Source organism: Odontomachus brunneus, unplaced genomic scaffold (genome assembly GCF_010583005.1).
Source record: "Odontomachus brunneus isolate Ranch 3 - 2012 unplaced genomic scaffold, Obru_v1 Obru_scaffold_060, whole genome shotgun sequence".
Lineage (NCBI taxonomy): Eukaryota > Metazoa > Arthropoda > Insecta > Hymenoptera > Formicidae > Odontomachus > Odontomachus brunneus.
Genome location: NW_022639510.1, coordinates 190557 through 208104, shown reverse-complemented (window position 1 = coordinate 208104; position 17548 = coordinate 190557). Strand labels below are relative to the sequence as shown.

Here is a 17548-nt window from a genome sequence, read left to right as displayed (position 1 = left end):
TATATATATATATATATATATATATATATATATATATATATATATATATATTATTATATATTATAATTTATATATATTATTTATATACTAAATGTTAAGTTCACTTTTTAGGTAATTTAGGTCAATTTTTTGTCAATTTACTTTTTATCTATGTATTGTTTATTAATTTATTGTAATTTTTGTTCACGTAATCTCAAGGATATCTTCCTATTAATAAATTATATTCAATATAATAATCTCTTTCTCTTTCTCTTTGTAAATTCCCCGAGATCCCCCAGTTGTTTCGTTGGCATCGATATGCTGAGATCGACAAACAAGATCGTTAAACGAGATTCTGAGACGATAAAAGCGCATCGGCCGTGTTTCACGCACGGGTGTGAAGCCGTAACAACGCCCGTTCATTCATAGTTCACGCTGCAGATCAACTTGACGTACAATCATGAAACATATTAGCGCGATTTATGCGCAGCAAAGCACAATGAAGGCGAGGGAAGCGAATGACGAAGAAGAGTCAACGTTTTCCAATCATTCGATTCAATGATATCGAACTCTACGGTCCACTTGCGGAACTCGATTTCGCAAGTCGCGTGATCCTTTCCGCGTACTGACGAGAGCGTGTTAATGACGTAAATTTAAATTATCTGATGAAAACATTTGCAAACTTGCAAAATATAGGACACACGTATATTTTCATACTGACGCACTGCGTATTATCGCTGAGTTGAAGTTAAGCTAACCCAATTTGCAGTAATGAGGCTGCTGTAGTTGCTCGCTGGAAAGGAGGAGGAGGAGGGAAAGGAAAATCGAAGTTCGACGTTGTTACCGAGTGATACGTGCTTCTCCTCATCCTTCGCTTTTCCGACCTTTTCCTTTTCTTTCGACTATTGTCAGGATTTCTTTCGTTTCGATGTGTCCAAATAACGTCGTCGTCGCGTCGTCGCCGAGTGGTGACGAAAATTCTGTTGTGACATTTTCGCGACATTATCATGATTTGCCGTCCTAGCTTCTTATATGCTTAATCGTGGACAGTTCATTGATATGCGATATCTGAAACCGAAAAATATATATCTTATCCGGCCACGAAGGACTTTAAACTAAGGACTTTACCTTCCATCTCGATATAACGGATCGCGTTAACGAGTCGCGCTCACTTTCCCTCGTTTCCGTTATCTAAAAGTTACTTCTTATTACTTTAATGCAAATTTATCTGAATAGGTCTTTAACGAGTTAAATTTTGGTAAAAGTAAATTATATGGAACTGGGCCTTAGAGATCACAATTATTTCAAAAATATTTTTAATTAAAGTATCAATCTGTTAATTTTCTATATACAAAAAATATCATTCTACTGCTAAGAAAAGCAATTACTCAATTCATTTGCCTTTTTTAAGTAATAAAGAATATTTTTTTATACGCTCATTAGAATATTATCTTTTATATATGCTCATAACAAATTTTGGAAAAGCTCATACTGATAAAAATAGTCTTATAGTCACAGCGAAAATTTTCTAGATACGATTTAACGTATTTATAAAATACGATGAAGGTGAATAAACTAACTAGTCAACACTGACATATCGCATACATATTGTATCTAATTAATAAAGATGACAGAGACAGAGAATTTATATGCGAACCATTTGTCTAATCTAGTAACGAAGTCTCTCTGTGATACCCATCCAGGTTAAGGTCAGTCGTACTTCTTGTTGAAAATTGATAACCGAACTTAGATTGCAGAAATTGCTAGAATACTGTAAATTCTGCGTATTACGAGCAATTTTTTAGTAGATGCAAAAACCAGCGATATATTTTAACTGTGACCTTTGGAATCCCAGTTGAGAAAGTAAAATATTTTTCTGGATCAAAAACGAAGACAGAGACAAGTAAAAACCTGCGTCATTAGTAAGGCGGAAATTTAATCTCTCAACGATACAATACAGTATAAATAAACATACGTTTTGATCTCTTTGTTTGGATCTTCCTCAGAGTACAAAAATTAAATTAAATTAAAATTAAACTAAAATACCCTTTCCCCCCATTAATGCTCGTATTTTACAATTTATGAGAAACAGATGTAAAAAAGGCTCCAAACTCTTAACATGATTGTTATTTTAAGAATTTATAAAGAGAGAGAGAAAAGTAAATAAATTAGGTAAAATATATAATTAAAATCTAGAATAATCTAGAATATTCTTCTTATTCTTAAAATGTCAACAATAAAAATATTCTTTAAACAAGAATATTCTTTTTTTTTACTCATTAAGACAACGTCGAATATGAATACGTATTTCAAAGCCCGAAGCTGCCTCGCGGTTTCCGTCTAACATTATTGATTAACACAATGTTAAAAGAAACATTCCAGATATCGAACCGAGTCGGTTCCTTCCGCTGCGCGCCTCACGATAGGATCGTCTCACCTTCCCGGGAAGCGATCCTTCGTTCCTCGCTCGAGGTAGCGAGAGGAACGAACAATCACTTACCTTTCTAATATATTCCGCGAGATAGCCCGCTGCTTAAGTGAATAATCGTCGTGCCATCCAACGGCTTGTTAACGAGAATGATTTAAAGCTGCAGCCGCGAGGTAGATCGATCTAGATCCAAATAGATGAATAGATATACTGATAAATAGATGGATCATCAGATAAATAAATCCCGCGTCCAGATCGAACAATTAAGAGACTCGCGGCGGCGTGACGGCGAAACGGCGGGGGGAATCCGTCGTCCTTATCGCGTTCTCGCGACGGAGAAAAATAAATTATATTCCCAAGTTGCACAATCGCCGTCGCCATCGATTACCCCTTCGCTGACCTCCTCGTAACTTTCGTGATGGACGCCACGTGCGAAGATTTGGCAATACGCGTCCGAATAACCGGACATTTATTTATTATTACTACGTGCTTATATGTATCGGCGTGCAATGCTGCTTTTTCGAGGTGATTGTTTTGCGAAACTTCTCGCGCTCCCCTCGGGAACGTGCACGTTTTTGCGTTATACAACCGCGAAAAGGTCAGTTACACCAGCAGTGGAAGCTGCGCGAGTGTTACTTCATGCACGTCGTTGCGTTTTGACACGCGTTTGCAGCCGATCATTATGCGGGTAAGTAGCAATATTCGAACGAGGTGCGTGTTGGATTGTTGTATAAAGGTGTCTTTATATTGCAGAATATCGAAAGGTGACTTCAGTCAGATTGTGCATTCAAATCTCAAGCATTGCAAGATATCATATAATTGTCGTTCTTATGCACATGTAATGAGATATATCAAGAAATATGATAATGAGATATGTAAGGAAATATATAAAAACAAGATTGCACATTTTATAAGAGAATATGTAAAGAAAGTAATTTATGGAGATTAATTTCTTAATGTTTGATTAGGTTATAATATATACTATCTGATATAGATTATGATATGAGATATATCAAGAAATATGATAATGAGATATGTAAGGAAATATATAAAAACAAGATTGCACATTTTATAAGAGAATGTGTAAAGAAAGTAGTTTATGAAGATTAATTTCTTAATGTTTGATTAGGTTATATTAATAATATATATATAATATATTATATACATTATATATATTATATGTTATATATATTATATACAATATATATTATTTTGTGCGTGCTACAAACATTTAAAAAAATCACGATTTTGAAGATCGGTACGATTTCAGCAATTCTTTTCCAGTTTCCGTAATTATTCAGTTTTATAACTATAAAATTATTTATTTATTTAACTGTAAACATTAATTTTATATGCTGAACTCGTTATTTATATAGTTGTTACCACTATGTCTTTTTCTCTGAATGTGTAATTATTGTGAAAATAAATTGCAAATCATTACTTGAATTTTGAAATTTATAAATAACGGATACGGAGAAAGTATTGTGGTAGAAATTACAACAAAATTTTTAAAATCTTGGGCTAATTATGACAGAAATTACAATATAATTTGTTCAAAAACGCACGTCTGGTTTTTTACTACAAAATTATAATAGTGTTACTTTTTATTAATTTACTATTTTTTATATTATATATTTGAATACATCTTGAATATATCATACTTTATTAAATTTATTATTAATGGCAATTTATACTAGCATTTTAATATTACTACTGAAATATTATCTATCTTTAAATAAGAAAAATATTGTAATAAGAAGAAATACAATTTTAACGTAATTTTTACTACAATATTTTTTCTTGTAAAAAACTGCATGAAATTAGGAAATAAAATTATTTGATGAGTTATATGACGCTGGGTGTAGATGCAAACTTGCGGAACTTTGTTATGTATCTGCTCTGAGAACCGTTGGGAGCCGGACAAAAGACGAGAGCAGAATGAAAGGCCTCCAATGGGGAAGAGGTAGAAAGAATGTGCGCGTTTTTAGTGAGTCCCCTTTGCGACACCTCTTTTTTAACCTCGACCAGGTGTGTCGATTTCTTTACATCGCCTCGCATGATTGCTCTGCAAATGCTTGACGGAATCACTACAGAGAAAACCTGTTCCGGGATGCGACGAGAATACAAGCAATAATAAGAAATAAAATAAAAATAAAAGAATAAAGTACATGGATTAATTTAAGTCTCGTGCACAAAATCAATATTTTATATTAGGATATTGTCATTATAACGCTGCTTGCAATTACACGTTAATGAATTGTAAAGAATAAGTATTTTATTTAGTAATGCATAGTGGTGAGTCAAAAAAACTGAGAATCAAAGAGACGTTCGATGAGATATTATTTAATAGAAAATTACGGTTTTCTTCTCGTATTTTCGATTGCAATTATTGGTGCGACACCAAAAGCGCGCTATTAACTTTTGTTCCCCTTTTAATTTATTTGGTTGATTGAATATCGATTTCAGAGTGCCTGATTATATTTAAAAAAATCATTCGCTTGGTGCGCTAGAGGATATTTTTGTAGTTAGAATCGTTCAGCATTTGCCAAAGAAAGAAAAAAGAAATGAGGTTATTAATTTTTAACTATCGCCATTTACTTTGTTTAGTCGGTTGCAAATCGGTGTGCACAATTTTTATCGAATAAAGTTACGACGCTTCAAGTTGTCAGAATTGAAAGTCATTGTCGATATGTAATGTGTGTGTGCGCACAGTAATTGATTATAAATACATAAAAATACTTCTCAAGATAATGCGTGTGTGTGTTCTCTTAATCTAAAAATAAATTCGTTCCTCTTAATTTCATAAACGTCACACTCTGCACTGTTGCTCTGGCTCCTGTCATTACTATCGCAAAAATCCGCGTACTATTCAAATAACTAACGGAATTATACTTTCTAATTTTTAATTTGTTCCTTACTCTACTCAGTCATTTTCCGCTAGTTAACCTCAATTTTATTTTTATCCTTCGCGTCAAATTATATAGGTGGGTAAGGACGAACAGTACTCGGCATACAGACTTTTTTTACTATCAAGCAAGATATCTTTCCAATCTGATCGCTGTCGATGCCGCGCTGTCGGCAATTGAATAAACTGCCGGACAGTTAAACGTACTTCGCGGAAAAATAAATCTCACATGTAGGCGCACGCGTGCGCGGATGACGAAATATTATTGGAAGATTCGTAAGACACCGAGAAACACAAAAAAGAGGAAAACGAGAAGAGGAGGAAGAAGAAGAAGAATAACCGCTGTTAATAATAACTCATTGATACGTTAACTATCAGAACCAGACTAATATTGCCGCGTCTCATTCACGCGTCTCAATTCACATGTAAAACGCAATCTCCTGTGTATAATAAATTATATATAGTCGATAGAGAGCTAATGGAACGAATATATGCGTCGCAAATTTATCTAAGAGAAAAAATATCTAAATAATAAAAAATTTTTATTCGGTAAGTATTAATAACATATTATATAATATATTTGATTAGATCTAAATTCTTTTATTTAAATAGAAAAAAAAAAAAATCGCTTTCGTGAAAAGATTTTACGAAAATATATATTTTTTCTTATTTGAAGTTTTTCTTATTTGTTTTATATTAATATAAGCAAATATATTATTAATACTTACTAAAATATTTCTTCTTCCTTCATTATTTGTTCTCTCATGAGACATTTCAAAAGAATTCTTCTGCAACTAAAAAAAAAAAAATATTTTAAGCGCGATATTCTTAAAGTTAAAGGAATTTCACATCTTCTTTAAAATTCTTGCTTGTCGTCATATTGCGTGTTAGAGGACATTCTATTTCAAGTATATTTCTCGTGATTTAAAAAAGCAAAAAGGTTGAAATAATATTTAATAGATTTCCAATTAATAGTTCATTAAAAGATAAATATTATTTAATAATTCTACCTTTTTAGAAGAAGAAATTTTTGTTTAAAATGTGTGCTTACAGGAAACAACATCTTGTAACAACAAGAAAAAAAACTGAGTAACAATTGAGAAAAAAAATTACTTAAAAATTTATTTGTGGGATATAAAGTCTGTTTCCGTAAAATAAAGTTAATTTTTGCGAATAAACGTTATATTCCACAAATAAATTTTCACATTTTTTTTTTCAATATAGAGTTCACTTTTTTGGACGTTAAAACATTTTATTAGAATACTGTTAACACACTACTTGATTTTAGAAGAATCCTCTTAAGATCATATATAAGGGAAGGATTTCCGCTTAGGATGAAATTATATTTTCTATGAGTGCGTATGTGTTGCATTTATTTGCTGCATATGTGGTAATTCAAACTTGAGTTGAGCATTAAAATAACCAAATGAAAATCAACATTAAATTATAGTTAGTGTGTTAAGAAAGATGCGGGTTTGCGCGGCGCAAACATGAAAATGTTCCAACCGGTAACGTACATTACCATCGCTGTTTTTACACGAGCCAGAACGGATCATTGAACATAGAAATGCGACGGCGCCGGCATTACAACGACGAGAGAAAAGAAATGTGATAATAAGCGGCTACGCCGTGCCTCGCATCGTTCCGATTAAACGGTCTATCATTACCGCGCACATTTTTCATGTTTTATTTGATTAACCGACGCGTATCGCCTCTCCGCGCCTTTCGGGAAACTGCAAGTAAACTCGCGCTACAGCAGTGTGAGCACGTTAATAAGAATAAATCCATATGTACGAGCGATAACGTCAGCGACCATTTTTCCGTTTTTCTCAGCGAATGTGTCTGCAGCACATGGCGCCCTATAAAAAGTCTTATAAAAGGGGATGTCCCCGCCGCGTTATCCCAATTGTCATACATGAGATGAAACCGAGGGACTCGCAGCTCTTTTCCGCACTATCATTGTTCAAATTTCAGCACCCCGCATCCTGCGCACGCGTCATCTTGCTGGAATTTGGGGTGCAAGCGTGACGCGCGGGCGATTAAGGACGACTCCTGTTGCATAGGATGTCCTTCGCCAGTGACGTCACCGAATCAATACGGAATAAAATGGAGGAGAGAGAGAGAGAGAGGGAGAGAGAGGGAGGGAGGGAGGGAGGGAGGGAGGGAGTGCGTTTACGTCATCGTGATGACATGGTATGCCGACTCTCGGAGGGAAGTTAACCGGGTTAAGGGGGGAGAGATCGAGCTGTTACGTCAGTGATTACACACTCTGAAAAGTCAACAGCGCGGAGATTTATCCCGGCTGACTTGTTCCGGATAAATGCGCCGCGAAGTTCTTCAAAACACACACTTAATTGTATCTCGGAAATTTGTTGGCCTGATTTGCCAACAGCGGCGATTTGCCAATCGAGGAAACTCGATCAACACGAAATTTTCGAATTCGCACTCTCTAAATTTCTTCGTACAATCTCACTCAAAGCGAGTGAAAAATAGTGTCATTTTCACTTGAAGCGATTGTGAAGATACTGTCATTTGAAATCGCAAGAGTGAATGTTCGTTTACTAAAGTCTCGCTCCAGCTTAGAGTGGATTCCAACTCAATATGAGCAAATATTTGAATCAATTAGAATGAGTGTGTTACTGTGACGATGTAATACATATACGGACAGTATTTTAGAGTAAATATTGCTGGAGAATTTTGTAGCCGAGGAATAGATTGACATTCTACAGTCCTTTCATTTTATGTGTTACTTATATCTTAAAAACTAAAATATGCTATTACAAAATTTGTTATTTTCTTTGCGAAATTTATGCTTCTAGAAAAACATAGTAACATTAGAAAAAAAATTGTAATATTTTCTTTGCATAAGATCCTTGTTTAAAATGATAGTTACAAAATTCGATAATATTACATAAGGTTTAGCGTAAATTTTAACCTAAATCAATGTGAATTAATAATATAATAATTGATTTACATTAAAATTCAAATTGATTATATAATGTAATCTTATCGTTTTGTATTCATCGCTTTAAGTAGGAATTTACTGTTCATTCAACTTCGAATGAAAATATACACTCGACGATTCAAAGTGAAGAACTTCACTCATTTTGTATGAGTAAAGAATCACTCGAATTCGGATAATTCGGTGATAATACTTATTATGTGAATATGTTTTTTGAGCGAAATTTAAGATTATAAGAAATTTAGAGAGTAAACTATATTCTCTCGAGTTCGGAAATCGCGAATTTTCTGCACGCAGATCGCGCAGTTAATCTTTGTATTCAAATGAAGATCGTAGCAGTTATTAAACAATCATTGAAGGAAAACCGATAATAAATAATTACACGAACAAGTATACGATAAGTGAGCGAAATTTTTCCCGCTCGTAATCCGACCAGTTCCGATCGGAAGTAGCAGATGATAAATTCTAATAATCGCCCTGTTGACATACCTTATCTCACGAGACCCGTGATAAGGAACGACTACGCGAATGACACGAGGAATAAACTATTCGCCAGATGGTGCAAATGTAACGCGACACGTAATCGTAAGCTCAAGTAATCTACAAATAAATATTAATTCGTAAGTCAGATGAGAAGAGAGGTGTCAAGGAGGATTTAATCCCTGAGAGAAAGAGAAAAAGAGAGAGAGAGAGAGAGAGAGAGAGAGAGAGGCAGAGAAAGGGAGAGATATTCAAGTGCTGAATAAAGCCGGTTTGCAAAATAACCGATACTCAAGCGCGACATGCAGTTCCCTTTTCCTTGCCGTCGCAGTAATTTTCCAATTTACGGTAAAGGTTGCGTTTTCGCGCAAATAGGTCCGGTGTAGCAATTACGTCGTTGTCATTAAATTATTACGGAAATGAGGCGCGGTTGTATGAATACAAAATACGACGAGCGAGATCGTCTTAAGTATCGTCGCGAAGCCAAGTTCGACTTGTCAATGTTGATTTCTTTCGTTCTTACATTCTTTCTACGAATGAATTAATCCGCCTCGATTTATCTCTCGCACGAAAGAGAAACGACGATTATCGAAACAGCACGCGCAAAATCGCGGATTGTACGAACTTTCAGAACCCTTGTGACGTATTATTATTGCTTTGACGAGGAGTTATTGGTATCGTTGCTCGACGATATAGTTTTATCTTTCGATGGAAGAATCGAAAAATTCGGCCGTTGCTTTTATTAGTGCGATAAATTCTGTTTCGGATAAAGCTGTGACGTCAAATGCGAAAATAGATTAATGTCGTGAACGATGAACTGCACTGAGAAAAAAATACTTGAATATTTTCTTCTGCGAAATATAATTTATTTTTTTCTGTGAAGTAAAGTTTATTTCTGCGAATAAAGTTTATATGCTACAAATAAACTTTAAAGATTTTTTTAGTGCACATTGAGAGGAAAAGTATTTAGAAAATTAAAAAAAATTCATTTGATGAATATTAATAATATATATTTACTTATAACACATTTACGTAAATTTAAATTCTCTTATTAAAATAGAATAAGCAATTACTTTCGTCGTAAGTAAAATTTTTAAGAAAATGTATATGTATATTTTTATATTTGAAAAATATATCTTGTAAGATAATATGCAACCAATAAACTGGTTTTATGTGATACAGTGTACGCAACTGGAAAGCACCCGAAGTGTAGTTTATCAATAGTATGCCAATAATATTTTTGTATTCTTGTAATTTTTTTTTGTAAGCGTTCTTATATGCAACTATTTCACTTTATACACTGGCTTTAAAGTGTCAAATAAATATGATTGGTCTATTTATCGCTCTAAACCTCTTGCAGCGCTAAATGGACTTTATTCCATGTTATTCGACAAGGAATTACTTGTCGAGCAATATTATGTGCAAAATGTCGCATTTTTATCATAGTGAAAGTTAATCAATCAAGTGAGAATTCACTTTTATAATTTTCACTAGGGGTGTTTACGATAAGTTGTCGGATTGGAAATGAACAGTGGTACTCAATCGACCCATTTCAAAAAATTCCCTAGCTTAATCAGATTTTAGTAAAAGCTGTCTCAGCAGTAATCGGATTAGCTTCATAGCGACGTGAGGTGATACTTTGTCCTCAAAAGAAATAAAAAGATAAAAGTCGGTAGGTATATATAAGAGTCTGCCTGTTAAGTTGAGACGTATGCGTGCTTCCACGCTTTACCTAAAGCAGTGATATTATTCGTACTATTATAAAACACTTATACCAATAGAATAAACTGTTGAAAACCCAGACAGCATAATGCCTAAAAATGGGACATAAGACGTCTTTAAGACGACTTTAAGTTGCCTTTAAGACAAGTTTATAAAGTATTATCTTAAAGGCTGCGTTCAGATTCCCCACCCGGGTGTATTCTATTACTAGAAGTGCTATAGTATATGTCACATATATTATAGTGTTTCTAGTAATAGAGTGCACCCGGATGAGGAATCTGAACGCACCCAAAGATGTCTTAAAGTTGCCTTAAAGACGTCTTATGAGATCGATTTTGAACATTTGTGCCGTCTGGGAAGTCAGTGCTTTTTGAATGACATTAATATCATTTTGAATGACATAATATATTTTGTAGTTGCCGAGAAATAAGCAATAAATGTTAGCGGTATGTAAAAACCTGCATATAATGCTCAAATTAAAATTATTTCCTTCTCTTGTATCTAACTCAGTGTTCCCACCCTTATAGAAATATCATACTAAGAATAATTGATAATTACTTATTTTCAGTATTAAAAATACTGGATAATAAGTAATTATCAATTATTCTTAGTATGATATTTCTATAAGGGCATGCAAAATATTCCTCAGTTACAATGGCCAGAAAACGTAAACCTGAAAATTCTTCCGGAATTACAACGCAATGCGTCAATAGCTGAGCGAGATGTTTCTTTAACGATAAGATCGCCACTAACTCGCCTCTGTGTGTATGTGTGTGTGTGTCTACCGCTGTGATTGCTCGCCTGTGGCAAGAACAGATAGTGTTGATTATCTGTCTTTGTCTAACGTCAAGAATCGTGGACATTACTTCTTTACCCACTGAGACAATTCGTGCACATTGGCTACGTAGTTTATGTGCACGGTTGGTTAGAGGCGCTGTAACCATTCAACTGATATCGGGATCAGCTAACCGGCCTATGATCCCTCTCCTTCTTTTCTCTGGTACAACGAGCACAATCCAGGCGCATTTTATCGTTACCACAGCGAAAATGCGCCTAATGAACGTAGTAAAGACGCATTTTGTTAGATGGTATCTAGAAAATGCGCCTAGCTCTGGCCATTAAAATCAGACTGGTGACCGCTCATGCTTCTCTCCGCAAAACAGTCGGCACTTCACTTAAATGTCTGGTTTCAATTAAAGCAGCCGGTACGAACCAATGACATTTCGGCAGCGAATCGACTATTTACCCAAAGCGTAGTTCCAAAGTTTCTGCTGCGAGGCACCAATGGGTGCTTTCCAATTGCTTAACACACTTGACACACATGTATACAAAATTAGTTTATTGGTCACATATTATCTAAAATATCTTGTAAAATAATATGGTAACCAATAAACTGGGTACCTATTATGGATTTCTTCGGAATCAATTCCGATCGGAAACATTCAGTTATTTCTTAGATTTCTATTGTCTTTTCTAGGGGAAACGGAATTTTCCGATCGGAATTGATTCCGAAGAAGTCCATAATGGCTGTTTACGATAATTCGAGTTGGATTAAGTACGAGTTAGTTTCACTAGGGCCGAGAAATATGATAGGCACAAGCATCTAGTATTTTCAAGATTTATGACAACTCAATGCTGTCCGATAAATCGAGTAGAGTAGAGTAGAGTTAGGGTAGTATAGCGGATAGTATATGTATAAGAATTAACAGTATCAGATAACATAGTTTCGTAAAATATGTAACAATAATATTACAAAACAATTATTTATTATATTTTAGAAAAATTAGAAGCACTAAATTAAATTATGAAAATGATATTAATTTAATGTATTTGTGAAATATTCAATAATAATAGGTTAGAATAATTGTTTTCTACTTTTGGATATTTCACAAATACATGATACCTTTTCATAATTTAATTTAGTGCTTCTAATTTTTCTAAAATGCAACAACTCATTGTTTAGTAATATTATTGTTATATATTTTACGAAACTATGTTACCTGATACTGTTAATTTTTATACATATACTATCCACTATGTTACCCTAACTCTACTCTACTCTACTCTACTCGATTTATCGGACAGCATTGAGTTGTCATGAATCATGAAAATACTAGATGCTTGTGACTATCATATTTTTCAGCCCTAGTGAAACTAATTCGTACTAACTCCAACTCGAATTATCGTAAACACCCAATAGGTATCCTGGTTTTGTGTAACACAGTGTACGCAACTGCGAAGCACCCAATGTCTCTGTCCACTAGAGACCCTTCAAGAGAGACTAGACAAACTGGTGGCCGTCAATACGTAAGCTCGTAAGAAGTGCGTGGTCTGTATTTTTTCGCTGCACTGTTGCATTAGTGTAATAAGTAGAGTGAGACGAGTATATTTTTTCTCACTCTATTTATGTTGGCACTGCCATTTTGTGAGCAAAAGTCACGTACACCATCACGCGAACCCCGTTATGTCTAGTCTCTACTCAAGAGTCTCTATGCCCACAAATTGGTACTCGTAGTACGGCTCAACGATAAGTCAGTCAACTTTTTTATTTTGCAGCAATACGTCTTGACAGCTGATCGAATGGCTTTTTATACTTAAAAGCAATACAAATTTATATAAATTATTATTTTTAAGAAATATATAATTCATGACAAACGACTATTTATCTACAAGAAATACAACTCAACAGCATGTCAGCCGTGTGTCGTCTTCGATATATTTAACGTGTTTGGCGCGTTAAACGACGTATTAAACGAACTTTTATTTATCAAATATGCATGTGACACCGAAATTTCTCGATTGATTTAGATTCGTCCAAGCGGCACATACACCCTTGTGTTAATTTGCATGCGATTCCTACGTAAACCTCATTTTCGAACGCATTTTTAACGCGCACGAACGTGCGAATTCAAGGTGTGAGGTGATCGGAGCAGGCCGAAATCACGTCGTGTCCGTGGGTCACCTGCGAAGTGGTACAAATGGCACGCGTTTGAACAAGATCAAATACGATGATGCGCGAGTCGGACGAGTGCAGGATGTATACGAGTTCGTTGGAGACTCGTACATTCCGTACGGACGCGCGCGCGAGAGATTCTGTCGTCAATAAGGACGGAGAAGTGCCGCTGAATGAATAACTTATACATGTCTTTCGAATGGGAAGAAAGAACGATGCGAGTGTGTGATTGTAGGCGGAGCCAATTTTTAAAGAGCATCTCTTTGTACCTTCCTCCGTATCGTTCGGAAGAAATGCGCCTCTTACAAAATACTGCTCGTACTTTGCAATAATTTTTGGACGTTGTCTAAATTTGCGCGTTTAATAAGACACAAATGCGAGAATAATTTCAAGATTGTACTATAAATTATAATTATTCTCGCGTATATCTTGCTTCTATGCTTAATGGTCTATTTATACATATATTGAATGTTTACATATCATAAAACAATAAGGAAGGGAGGAGAATATTTAGCTTTTGACAATGAAAAAGATGCCTCTAAAGCATTGGTAGTACATTGGGACAATATAACTGTTGGTTAACTCTGATATTATACACTCTCTGAGGTACTCCTTTTATAAGCATTGTTCAGCATGGGTAACATTTGGAGAAGCATAAGATTCAAGTACATCTTTGTCTGCATCCTGATCACTTTTGTCACTTCCTGCATAATCAGCATAGCACCCATCAGCATTGGTTAGTTAATAGTAGATGATGAAAGTTGCCCAATTTAGAAACAGTGTCTTTTAATGTAATTGTTGTGTTCCAGATGAGTGCAAGTGTGAAACAAATGCACAAGCAAATCAACATCTTAAACAAGTGACTGATGAAGCTAGCAGACAGAAAAAAGCCTCTCAGCATCGATTGGCTATATTGGTGCCATTTAGAGATCGTTTTGAGGAATTGCTGATATTTGTACCACATATGCAGAAATTTCTGGACAAACAGGATATAAATTATCATATATTTGTATTGAACCAGGTATTGTAGCATAGAAGATGCATACACAGAAAAGATAATAATAATAATAATTTATTCTAAATCTAGAACTCATGTATATTTTTTTTATAGGTGGATAGATATAGATTCAATCGAGCATCTCTCATAAATGTAGGCTTCCTTGAGACAGAAAAAGCATTTGATTATATTGCAATGCACGATGTAGATCTATTGCCCATGAATGATCAGCTATCCTATGCCTTTCCAAGTATAGGACCCTATCATATATCGTCACCAGACTTACATCCCCGGTATCATTATTACACTTTCATAGGTGGCATATTGCTCATTAAAAGGTACACTTTAAACTATGATGGAAGAGATGCTAATGGTATATTGATTTGCCTCAGCAATAAAAAAGATTTTTGATATACGCAGAGAACACTTTCAACAAGTAAACGGCATGTCTAACAAATATTGGGGCTGGGGTCTTGAGGACGATGAGTTCTATGTTAGACTAAAAGAGGCTGGTCTAAGTATCAGTCGACCCCAGAACGTATCAACAGGGACGCATAATACTTTTAAGTGAGTTAATTTGTTGTAGCAATATTAACATATTGATTGTTATTTTAATGTCCAAGTTTACAATAGAAAAACTGGGAAAGTTATGAGACTTTAGCCTGGTAACATGAGATATATATATTACAGGCATATACATGACAGAAATCATAGAAAGAGAGATATGGTGAAGTGCTACAATCAACGAGAAGTTACTAGAAAACGCGACCGGCAGACTGGCTTGAATAATGTCTCGTATAAAATACTAGACACGATTAAAATGACTATATCAGATACTCCCTTAACAGTGATCAACATTTCCTTGCAATGTGATAAAATAAACACACCTTGGTGTGAGTGTGAGAAGTTAGTCGGATCGAAGGATATGAAATCAAAAGAGAAAAAGAAGGTTAATAGTAGTAAAGTTGCTACTGGGTTGTAATAGTAATGCTAGTAATTTAAAAGTGCTAAGTAAACTTAATATACTCGAGAAACATTCACTTCCATGTTTTACTTGTCTTAAGTAAGGACATAATTCCCTATAGTTTGTTTTACATAGAGTTTATAGAAATTATTTATTTTTATTTAAATATATAAGATGTTTTTTAACTTATTAGATCTAGGAAAGAAGAGTCAAATATGCAGTTATATTTAGTACAGATTATATATGTATATATTTATTTTAAAGAAAAATATCAATAGATGAGACAAATCATTTAGATATAAACATTTCTATAAAGAACACGATTATTTTTCATTGTATAACATTTATATATATATATTTTTTAACATTTTTAAAGTAGCTACCATTCTTATAATTCTGTATGCCTCTGCATGATTTTGGTTTCCAAATCCATATGAAGTTTTTGTACAGTTCTAACGTGTTTCTTTATATGTTGTTCTGCAGTTGAGTTGTCTAGATCATGAAGTTGTCCTTTTCGAGCTGCTTCTAGAGCACCTTCAGTGTGAAGATGTCGCAGCTTAAGTAATCTCGATTCGTAATGTAGGAGTTCTTCCTAAAATACGCACAAGTTCACATTAATGAAAATGTCACTATAATTAATGTTTTCATAAACTTTAATTGGATTACATGTTATACCTTTAATGATGCCAGTTCATCAGAAGAAAATTTTGCTTCTAGTGCAATTTTCCACAATCCCTGTACTTTAGGTTCTATAAACTCTTTATGGTTTGGTCCCTTTGCAGTAAGTATATCCAAGCGATCAAATCCATTTCTTAATTCTAAGTGTTTTTCCCTGGAATAAAGATTGTGATAAGACAATTTGTATACTAATATATGCAAAATATTACAACATATATGTACCGAAGCAAGTTTGCTTTTTCTTCGTGACTTAACTTCTGCTCTGGTACATCATTCGATAATTCCTCTGCTTCTTCTAATTCATTCCACTTCTCTGATTTGAGATGTAAATGATCTAAAAATATTAAACAGATAGATTTAAAAACATAGATAGATAAATTATAAAAACAAAAGAACAAAATACATCACGTGCGTATACATGTGAAAGACTAACTTTCAGACTTTGAATCTCCAGGTTGTGGATCTTTCAATAAACTCATATATTCATCCACTTTTTCTTGGTGATGATGGAATTCCTGTTTTAAAGCATCAAGCTCCTCATCTAGAATAAGATATAAGTATGATGTAATTATAATTCATGACAAAAATTTTAAAACTTTAAAATTAAAATTAACTTTTAAAATTAACTTTAAAATTAACTTTTAAAATTTTCATTTTCTTATGTATTATGTACCAGTGAAACCAGCCATTTTAGCTTTAGCCCATAATTTATTCAGCCTTTTGTCCTTAAAGATATCCTGAGCAACATAATTGCTGCCATCATTCAGTGCTTTGTGTACTTTAAGTAACTCTGGATTTTCTGTGTCAGCAAAATGTTCCAGCAAACCATATGTGCTCATTATTCCTTTAATGAAATTAATATACAGATAAGTTTGGCACAACAGAAGAAATATTAAAGTAGCTAAATTATTAGAATTACCAATGAGCTTCTTTCTTAGGCGTGCTTCTTCTAAGCCTTCAGGATCTTTTCCATCAGACTTGAAGTGCTTATATGCGATTTCTTCTTTGTCGTGAATCTTCAAATCACTGAAAATTGACTGCAGCTTGGTATCTGTCAGACGCTGGAACATAGAATCAGATAACATATTTTTAGTTCCAAAAATTTTTTTATATTTAATATAATCATACGGATATTATATAATTTTTTATACACTTACATTTTTCGCCTTGACCCAAAGCACATTTAATTTTGCCATTCTGAACGGTTTATCCAAATCTCTGAGAGAAATTGGAAACTGTGAGGAGTCTACATCTTTAGCTTTGTTCGCTTCGGCGGAATATTTATTTTCTCCAGCAGCAGTATAGATCGATACTAAACCCAAATTTAATAAAAGAATAAATTGTGCGTTTCTGACTATCATTTTTGTGCGTGTTTTACTTAGAAACAATCAGGCACGTAAGCAGAAGGTGATTGAAGTTGACGTATATACGTCATGCGCCGTAAATATAGCTACAGCATGTCGCATTTTCATGTGACATT

At 34.1% G+C, this 17548-nt stretch overlaps 2 protein-coding genes across 2 annotated transcripts; one reads left to right on the top strand and one right to left on the bottom strand.

The window, feature by feature from the left end:
* The first annotated feature begins 13371 nt into the window (after window positions 1-13371).
* Window positions 13372-15466, top strand: LOC116846133 (beta-1,4-galactosyltransferase 7). The gene is made up of 5 exons (XM_032819612.1): window positions 13372-14165; window positions 14239-14450; window positions 14541-14764; window positions 14847-14993; window positions 15117-15466. The coding sequence occupies exons 1-5, from the start codon at window positions 14063-14065 to the stop codon at window positions 15406-15408; spliced, it is 978 nt and encodes a 325-aa protein (XP_032675503.1). The 5' UTR covers window positions 13372-14062; the 3' UTR covers window positions 15409-15466.
* Window positions 15467-15616: 150 nt separating this feature from the next.
* On the bottom strand, window positions 15617-17519 carry LOC116846132 (alpha-2-macroglobulin receptor-associated protein). Its single transcript, XM_032819611.1, has 7 exons — window positions 17226-17519; window positions 16988-17129; window positions 16742-16912; window positions 16502-16609; window positions 16291-16402; window positions 16066-16222; window positions 15617-15982 (listed from the first exon to the last, which is right to left on the bottom strand). The coding sequence occupies exons 1-7, from the start codon at window positions 17427-17429 to the stop codon at window positions 15779-15781; spliced, it is 1098 nt and encodes a 365-aa protein (XP_032675502.1). The 5' UTR covers window positions 17430-17519; the 3' UTR covers window positions 15617-15778.
* Between the last annotated feature and the right edge of the window lie 29 nt (window positions 17520-17548).